Genomic DNA, 10,000 nt, shown 5'->3' with positions numbered 1-10,000 from the left:
GTGAACACTTTGTGTTCATATAATTATTTCATCATTAAAAATGTAAATACAAATTCATTCTAATTAAACGTAAGGAATATTTTCTGATGACGTCACAGAGGGTGGGATGACGTGCCGTCACAGCGGCTTGGCATAATTCTCTAAGGATTCGATTCTATTTTAGGTAAATGGGTTTCTCTTTTTTTGAGGGATTAGACACCCATATAATCACTGGTTTCGTAAGTGAGAACGCTCCATTGAACTGTCAGCTGCAATTTCTACAAAACGCCACTTGTTGAGGTTGATAGTCTCGACAAGGACAAAGACGCATGCGCATTGAGTCTCTGGCGACACAGCTGTAAAGAAGTGATATTTTTTGCGTTGAACAGGAACGGTCAGCGGGATTGTATGAAGGCTCAATTAGATTATCCACTTGCTTGATTCTTGAGCAGGAAATTCCAACCCTGAAGAGAACGAGTAAATAACTTAGTGAGCATGGGGAACATTTGGGTTTAAAATTTCTTAGATTGCACGAAAGTGCAGGGAGTATGTACGGAATCAGCCAGAAATTATTCGTCATTTTCTATGATGACTCAGGGAAGAATAGGAATCATGTGTGGATACAAAGATTGCGAATCTAGAATATTATCTTTTCAATCAATAACAGGAAACCAGTATATGCAGTTCCAAAATATTTTTTTGTCAACCAAATTTTCCTTTTCCCCGTGCTTGACTGTACGAGGTCTTTTTGTCCTTTGCGCTTTCAAAAGGAAATCGTTAACTTTCTAGTAATGAAACTTTGCATTTGTTCTCGTTTTCACTGGTCTCGAAAACATGTTCAAAGACTACCTTTTCAGAAGTAGCAGATCATAGTTTCACGAATTGCCTTCCGGGCCCGAAACGTTTTTGGTGCTTTTGAGAAGCAGGCCTCTGGTCCTTAGCCAGTATCAAAAATAGCATAATACTCTTTGTTTGTCCCTCCAAAATTTTGCCTAAGCATTGTTAATGTTTCCAGGTCTCTCGGGACTATTTAAGTCCCAAGAGAAAATGAAAACAATGCATATGCAAAATTTTGGAGGAACAAACAAAGAGTGAGTTCTTTTGTGAGTTCGTAATGAACCCGTGGAGGATGTGGGCGTGATAACAATTTGTATAAAAAAAAAAGACATCTTTGAACTGCAGAAAGAAGCATGTTTAGATTTTCCAGTATAGATCAACGCAGCTACGAACGCTGGTTCAATAGTAACCAAAGGAAAGCCTGAACATTTTAACAGGATTTGAGTGAACGCGATTTGAACCCATGATCCTCTACGATACTGATGCAGATCACAACTCCGATGACCTAATCAAAAATTGAGAGAATTAATATATGTTGCGTCTAAGATGCAACTTTGAATTGAATTTCTCAGATTTTAAGCATATGTTACCAGCCATTTGTGCTAAAAATGGGGGAGAAAGTTAAATAAGTTGATATAATTGACCATAAACCGGCAAAAAACGAATATATAGGTATTGTTTGATTTCACCTGACGTGATTTAAAAAACAATAGCGAAAAAGTCTTTTGGAATTTTGACTCTATTACTATGCAAAACTTAAGCCACATTTTTCTATTGTTTTGGCACCAACATGGCCGTCTTATCACGTGAGTGCAATCAAAGAATACTGTCTACATATTCTTCTAAGGGATCGTGCTCGTAACTTTCCCACTGAAGATCACCGAATCATGACTTACTTTTTAAACTCTTTGGCCGAGTTGATATAATTGAAAAACGAGGGCTCGCATATCAAACCTAAAAAAAATTAAGGAAACTTCATTGAGAACAGGCAAATAGGTATCAGTCTGCATCACAAAAAAAGGCCTGAGTTTTTGTCGGACGAGGGAATTTCAATCAGTTCGATTCGTATATGGGCCTGCATGAGTTCAATAGAGGTTTTGCACGGCAGCCATGTTGCATGGCAGGAACGATAAAAATGCTTTGCATTAGAAAGAACATTTATTCCCATAGGAAAAAAGGATCTATTGTTCCTGCCATGCAACATGACTGCCGTGCAAAACCTCTATTCATTCAAGCTGAAGTCATTTTGTTGCTCGGCCATAAGGGCTTTATAGTTCAAAAAAGGGAGAATATGTTAAAAGTACTCTTTGTTTAAATATCTAAAACTAGCATAAGTTTAGCCAAGAACGACGGGCAAAAGAGTCTCCATGATATAATGTTGCCGAACAGACCAAGAAGATGTAGGAGCCAGTGACGCCAAACCGTGCATGATACGCCATAACAAACCCTCCAGATGGTGACTAACCAAGGCCTTTGTTATGTAATGTGCATACTGCTGGGATAAAAAACACTAATGAATACTTCCTGTGTGTAAAATTCTCTCCTAATTTATGATATCACCCATGATTATAAGTACAGTTGATTCTTCCTGTACAATTGCCACACATCATAAAGCCATGTTATGCATTGATTATAAGTTTAAATCACAACGAGTTTTCGTATAACTGGGTGATGAAAGAATTTGACATATGAACTAGACGTACGAGCCTCCTTCGTTTTCAGAACGCTGAGGGAGCAGGGCCTAGTCTTAAGCATTAAAATCAGCCATCTCCATACTTTTTCCTGCGCATGCGTCTTTACAAGAACTTCCATTTGAGCTCAGCACTAATTGCAGTTCTTTTAGGGGCGGCCATTGTTCATCTTGCTCACAGAAATTCTAGAAAAAAAAAGAAGATAATTCAAAATAGCATGACACACGTTCTTTAAATCAACGCCTCACGTATTGCGGAATTTACCACTGGTCACGAAATCATTCTCGTCACCAGTACCTCGGGTCGTATGTCTGCGCATAACCCGAGGCTTCTCTAACTCAGTCATGCGCAAAAGCGTTCTGGTGACGAAATTTTCGCGAAATGCAAACTACAGCGAGCACATAAGGGCGACCTTAAATGAGAAAACTGCCACTTGTCATTAATTAGGCTGCTCTCTGTAATAGGCTCATTTCCTTGCATATAGCGTTTTATTAAATTGCATTGCAATTTTGTAGTAAACTCCAGCCCTTACTGTCATATTTTTTTGTTGATGTTTCTTCATTTACGGCCACAAAAGCAGAACAAATGTTTTGTTGCGGTTGTGCTGCGGGTAATATATTGCAACACATGTCCCTACCTTTTTGGGAGCGGGAAAGACAGACGACGGGAAAGAGAAACCTACTGAAGAGGTGAATCGTGTACACTACACCTGGCCTGTTTTTAGAGAGTCTACAGTCATCCCCTTTTTGGCGTTGTGAGAGTGACTTGGCGTTGTTGCGACGTAACTGGAATAACGTTGAATAGTTGCTGAGACTTAAAAGTCTTACTTGAGAGAAATTACAGACGAGAAGCAGCCGGCCGGCGGTTTGCGTACGATTTTCGCCCCAAAAAGTTCCCAAATATTCCCTGTATACCTATCGCAGAATAGTCGCAAAACAATGCTCTCCATGATTATTTTCTCAGTTAAAACAAGACTCACGTACCAGTTTTTCAATGAACATATTAACTCGTTCAAGCATGCCTTTTGTCGTCATTTCATAAGGAAGAAATGGCGGCACCTTACAAAAAATATAAAAGAAATACACATAGATCGTTTAATTAAACGCTACCAAAAGCTATTACAGGGATAGGAAATCTCCCTTAAAGTTGATGCAAGTAAAAGGCAACAAATACAGATGGCATATGACAATATTATTATTAAACATAATAAATGATGTGGTCATCTGGACGCAGCGTCCGGATGCCATACATTTCTTTGTAAATTTTGACGTTTTTAAATGGATGAATCTCGCTTTATATTGGGTGTATTAACACCAAACGTGGGGATTTTGTAAAGCTTGGTGTGGATTTTCTGACCATGTGGATCAATAGTTGCTAGTCCCATAATTTGCAGACTCGTACTTTGTCGCCATTGGCTTGAAATAAGGCAATGTCTAATCTTTCACTCCAACCCAACCTCTATTCAGGAAACACCTGTCCTGGTCCCGGGGGTGTCCCTTGAATGGAGGTTCCACTGTATTTGCTTTGCGTTATATCAGTGATTGGCTCGTTTAGTTGCCTGTATCTGCCGTGATTTGCGAACGTTATTTCATTTGGTTTCGATTTCAAGACACGCAATGGAAATTCGCGGTATGGAACACAACGATAGAGAAAGAGGACAGCAATTGGAAACTGACTTGATATAACAAAGACTCTACATTCTTGTGACATCTCGTTTTCTTTGGCACTTTGTCAATACAAGTTAACCAAATTTTCACAAGTATACATTCGCACTAGAGCTCCGCACTTTCCACCCAAATACTATAACGGGATGTGTCAATATTAATAGTCCAGAAGACGTAGGTCTTTAATGATGGTCCTTTTTCTCAATCTTTAAAGATGTCCTTACCTTCGTAGATAAGATTTCCTTCACTGTTGATTCCACTAAATCGAGATTATTGATATCAATGGTGTATACGTGGGGCTTCCCAACGAATGTTTCCATATAAGGATGTTGTGACGTCACCTAAAACAAAGAAAAAAAGATCAACATATCGTTGTGTTCAAGAAATGGGATATATTATATTATTAAAAATTGAACTACTGATATCCAATTTCCAGCATTTTCATTAGCTCACCGGACGCAGGCTATCAGTTCATACACCTGCAGTATCAAATATGGTCAAGGAACGCGTTAGCAATAAAGCGAGCTGACAGCATTTTGTAGCTCTCAGAAAAAACGGCCGACGGAAGCCCTTTTGGACCGGAATGAAATCAACATGAAAGGGTTCTTGATCCTGGAGTTTTTAATAAAACAATTATTTTACTTGGGCTGGCTGGATATAAAATGATAATAACCAACTTGGCGCTACGCGCTTCATTGGTTATCTATCACTTCATATCCAGCGTGCCCTCGTAGAATAATTGTTAAATATATAAGGTATCATATTGGAAACAAATCGACCTTAAAAGGCAAATAATGTAATCAAAGAACTAGTTAGACTTGGTCATTTCCTAATTTATATCTTTTGGTCTCAATATAAATCGGCGACAAAAAACTGATATCGATATATCTTGGGTGGCAAACAAATTACTCCATTTATTTTGGTGCAAATTTTAAAACATCTTAGGCTACAAACCTTCAAAACAATTTGGAATATGAAGTTCTAATTCTCAGATCAAAATTTAGCGCTGGTTTCTTAGCAGATCGATTAGAAAATGATGGACATATTCTAAGGAGGCAAAATTTTAAAGACAGTAGGCTTTCCCTATAATGCGAGTATTCTGTTTAATTAAGGTGGTTAACTATAGTGCTAGTTTTCCGAAAAAAAGAGATCAAGATTTTAAATTATGTGAAATTAAACAAACAGAATGTCTCTTCTGAAGTGTTAGTCACTGTAATTGATGTAAAATGTAATTTTACCTGACAAATAAGTACAAATCAGAAGAAAATGCTAATAGTAGTAACCAAGCTCTTGGAGGGGGGACTGGAAACTAGACATTTCAAAGGTTTTTATTTCTCAAACCTAGCCGTTCGACCAGGGTTAAGATTTTGAAAATTAGTAAACAATGTGAAGATGAACCGTCAACATTTTTTTCAAAAGATCTATCAGAAAATTTTCCAGTTGTTATCAAAATAGATGAAAATCGACGTTTTTGCCATTTGCGAAAACCTGCCGGACAGATTTAACTATTTATTTCTCTACATGATTATTTTTTCTCGCCAAGGAAATCCTGAAATTTTAAGGTGGGGTCGCACGGCTAGTTTTTGAGAAAAAGGCCTTGGAAATGTCTACAATCATGGACAAAAGTGTTGAGAGGGTCGCTTCATTTTACAGATAACCCCCTTCCCCCTTTATCAATGTTGGATTTTCCAGGTTTTTTCTTACCTGAAGAACTCCAACATTGAATATGGGGGAGGGGGGCCACAAGAGCATGGTATTTCCCAAATACTTCAGCCAATATTTAGAATAATCGAGTAGGCCTTTTGCAGCTCAGCCATCACGTGACCTACTTTTCATAAAATTATGGGCTATAGCTTAACAAATGCCAGAAATGGAAAAAGCATGTCCAGAATATCAAAATGGCCAAATTTGAGGCCCCCTTCATTAAAAGGTGAGATCTTATGACAGTCTTAAGTTTTAAAAGAATAAGAAAATTTGTATGGAAAATTTTGCCGGAGAGCAAGACCTTGCTCTCCAGCAACATTTCCCATACAAAACTCCTAAATTTTCCGAAAATTCAAACAGTCGTCTAAACTTAGTCTTTCATTCCAGGGGACTCAAACTTGGCCATTTTGGTATTTTCGATGCGCTCTTTCCATTTCTGGCATTCTTTACGTTATAGCCCATAATATAAACATTCTCTAGGAAAAATTGGGTCACGTGACCCCAGCTGCAAAAGGCCTATTAGGCGTGAAATGAACTGATGCCCGCAACCTTCCCGACAACTTTTGACCACGATTGTAGTTTCCAGACCCCCTCCAAGAGCTCGGTTACTATATTTTGCCTTTTCCTTTTTGGTAACCTAGTGGGATGTTTACATGTTGAATCTTATACTGTTTACTGAATGGTTGGGCACGAGAGGCTGTGCAGGTCATGGTACAAAATGCCGGCAAAACTCTCATTTCAGAGCGTGCGTATCAAGAAGTGGCCTAGTTTCGTATGACACCTGCACACAATACCCCATTGTTTCGTTCTGTGGCAAGCGAACTTAGTCAGCAAAGACGATTCATTAACCTCTCTCGGTGGGCGAGAGAAGCTGTTTAAGAGGAGAGGGGCGCGCAAAATTACGTGTTTAGTGAAAGGACCTTTATAATCGACCTTCATGGTGACTGTAAACATATTTGCATTTTCAGTGAATACAACTTACCAATCTAAACGTTGGTTTTCCACTAAAAAACTGCGAATTTCCTCGATTCAGTGGTGGATTTAACTAAAAAAGATGAGTCAATATTTAAAAAAGTAACGATGTCTATGAAACATTAAAAGCGAAAATCTAACATATTGCTTTCGCAGGATATCACGGAGACCATCCTAGTACTCCGAACAAATTGAAAAATGGCTGTTGAGTTCAGTCGGCTTTCCCGCTATCATCATCAAAAACCTTAAATTACAGTCTGTTTTCCTTTTTGTCGAAAAAAATCAATAATTAATTTATTTTTTTAGCGTTCAGTACACAAAATATCCAAATGTAAGTGAAGCTATATTTATAATAAGTAAAGTAAGTCAGAATTTTGTTGTGTTTTCCTTAACTCAGATGTGATACTGGGCCAGCTTGGCTGAGCCACCCATAGAAGCCCTTACATTACATGCAGTTTTGGAGGAAGGGGGAATGTCCTTTTCACAGGTCGGGCCCTTGTTTGAATCCCAGATAGAGCTACAGTTTCTCAGGTCGAGAGTATCCCATTGATTTTCTTGTAATCTCCCCGACCTGCACCCATCACCCATCTACAGCACATAGACCTACCTTAGGATTAATAAAAACTGAACCTTGGGCGATGGCTTCAAGAGGCGCTGGACCCTCATACGGGAACGCCAGGCCAATAAATACCTGCCAGTGAAATGAATATATTTATTTGAAGTGTGGGTTTGATCCTCGTTCCTATCTGGACAATTGACTCAATTGTCTCTAATAGACCCCTGAAAAATCCTAGTGGCTTCAAAGGGACTCGAACTCATGACCTCTGCGTTTAAATGGGTTCGAATCCTGCGTTTAAAGCCCCCCGAATTTTTCAGGCGTCCCTAAGAGACAAGTGCTTAAATTGTCCAGATAAAGAGCGAGGGTCATTTCTATCTTTCCTTTCAATACCTGCCAAAATGGAAATAACTTTGCTTTACCGTCCTTGAATAATTTTTTTTTAGTACTGCATGAATGCACTGACGGACTGATGGCAGAACAAAACACTAGTTGACTCTCTGATTGAGAACAAAACGACAGACTATATTATATTAAAATTGTAATTACGTTCACTGGCTATATCATAGTTAAAGCTTTCGAGCTTTCGGCTGTCAGGCTACAGCTCGAAAGCTCGAACGTTTTGACTATGTATAGCCAGTGAACGTTTTTACAATTCTTGATATGTTTTACTACCTACGGTTCCTCTATTTTTAAACCATAATATGACTGTCTGCTTGTTTGTCTGTCTCACTGACTGAATACGGAACGAAATATATGTGATTCAATTTGACTGACTGACTGCCTGACTCTATTCACAGAATACCTTGCTTTTTCGCAGAAGCCTTTTCAAGTCACCTCCCTTCATTATCCCGTGATTGATGATATAGTCTGGTACAAACTTTGCAATTGCATCTTTCGATACCTGTTAAGATGGCAGGGAAAAATATCTAATCAATATGCGAAATACAAAATTACTATGATCTGCAAAAATAAACACATCAAGTTACCACCCTTCCCCTTCTTTAGATATCTTACCAATAAAATGGTTTTATATGAGTTCTTCACTGCTTTTTCGACTTCCGCATCCCCAAAAATGTTGCGTTGTTTTCTTACCTGCCTCTCGTTGGCGATTGTCGCGTGAATTTCCAGGTATTTGTTTAATATGTCAAGGTATGGCCTTCTTCCCTGAAAATGAATGACATATATATAAGTTAACAATGCGCGAGTTGGTAAGTATATTCAACAGGGTGCTTAAACAAGAACATCGAGAAAGCCATGAAACAACAAAGGAATCTTTGCTGACGTTATTATTTACACGTTGTTTCATTAACATACGAGTTTGCTCACACAAAGCCTGAAAGCATCATACTTATCACAAATTGACTTCAAAAGTATAAGAACTTGTTAAATATGTTTACAGTCACCATGAAGGTCGATTATAAAGGTCCTTTCACTAAACACGTAATTTTGCGCGCCCCTCTTCTCTTAAGCCTTTTAGCTTTAATAAAGAGCCAGTTATTAATGCGCCCGCAAACGAGGAAGCGGAAGCGGAAGCGAATGTTTCCCCGTTTTTTGGCCGACGAAAACAGTTGCAGAAGCAAAAATGCTGCTCAGGGCGTTGGCCGGGATATCTCACGTCCACGAAAGTTGCTTTTAGACGAGCGGAAGACAGACTTCCGCTAGAACAAAGACTTCCGCTCGTCTAAAAATAACTTTCGTGGACATGACAAATCCCAAGGGCTGGACCGGGAGCCTCCCTCTCTGTTCCCTCATTTTCTCTTGATCCCGTACATTCTTTGTAAACTTTCGAATTTTCAAAGCCTCATTGCTCAGAGATTATTTTGTACGTCTGGCTCAAATTTTCAGAGATAGCTCCTTACGCAATGCTGACTGATTAGAAAACGATGTTATGTCATGTGATGTTCCCCTTCTCCTAGGAAGGTGGGAGGTCATGTTATAATTTCTCCGTCCTTGCACTTCCTAATAAAAAAATTTTCCTTTTCTTGATTCGTCCATGTGAAAATATCGTCTAAAAACATTATTCTCTGTTTTCCCCTTGCTTTTCTTCCTTCAACTTTTCTTTCCATGATTAATCTTAGCAACTCATGTCGTGTCAAAAATATTCCATTTTCCTTTTCTGGATCGTATGCAACAATTTGCGATTTTCATCAGCCATTTGCAACACTCTCTCATTGGTTAGCTTCTTTTTCCAGCTAATGTTGAGCATTCCTCTCAAACACCATATTTCAGCTACACAGAGTAAAACAGACCACACATATCATATTATCATGTGTTTTCTTGCTGCCGAACTAACTTTTGAATAGGCCATTTCCGAGTTCATATCTACCTCCTCTTCAAGGCGAGTCTAAGTGCGAAGTTTTTGTTATGAAAATTAGGTTTCATTCAGATGTAAAGTAGAACTAATTACCATCACAAAAACTTCGCACTTAGACTCGCTTTGAAGAGGAGGCAGACATGAACTCGGAAATGGCCTATTGGACAAAAACTCCGTCAGCTGCGCGAATTGAGTCTTCGTTTTCATTATCCTAATCTTCACCCCTTTTTCACACCTTACATCTCTTGTAATTTCCCTTCCAAAATAGCACAAATCTATC

The 10,000-nt window shown here is 38.7% G+C and overlaps 1 protein-coding gene across 3 annotated transcripts in view; it reads right to left on the bottom strand.

Moving 5' to 3' along the window:
* LOC138002032 (alpha-1,6-mannosylglycoprotein 6-beta-N-acetylglucosaminyltransferase A-like) overlaps window positions 1-10,000 on the bottom strand; it is a 58,785-nt gene that overhangs the window by 31 nt on the left and 48,754 nt on the right. For all 3 annotated transcript variants that reach the window (XM_068848181.1, XM_068848182.1, XM_068848183.1), the window contains exons 10-18: window positions 8,499-8,570; window positions 8,209-8,307; window positions 7,455-7,538; window positions 6,858-6,920; window positions 4,396-4,512; window positions 3,491-3,565; window positions 2,593-2,692; window positions 1,713-1,770; window positions 1-443 (exon numbers count right to left, since the gene is read on the bottom strand). The exon at window positions 1-443 is cut by the window's left edge and continues 31 nt beyond it. In XM_068848181.1, the coding sequence (XP_068704282.1) occupies window positions 245-443; window positions 1,713-1,770; window positions 2,593-2,692; window positions 3,491-3,565; window positions 4,396-4,512; window positions 6,858-6,920; window positions 7,455-7,538; window positions 8,209-8,307; window positions 8,499-8,570 (867 nt within the window). In that variant the 3' untranslated portion in view covers window positions 1-244. The remainder of the gene's footprint in view (window positions 444-1,712; window positions 1,771-2,592; window positions 2,693-3,490; window positions 3,566-4,395; window positions 4,513-6,857; window positions 6,921-7,454; window positions 7,539-8,208; window positions 8,308-8,498; window positions 8,571-10,000) is intronic.

The sequence above is a fragment of the Montipora foliosa genome, chromosome 1 (assembly GCF_036669935.1).
Source record: "Montipora foliosa isolate CH-2021 chromosome 1, ASM3666993v2, whole genome shotgun sequence".
NCBI classification, from domain to species: Eukaryota; Metazoa; Cnidaria; class Anthozoa; order Scleractinia; family Acroporidae; genus Montipora; species Montipora foliosa.
Note: the sequence above shows the minus strand (reverse complement) of the source record. Positions and strands in the feature narration are given on the sequence as shown.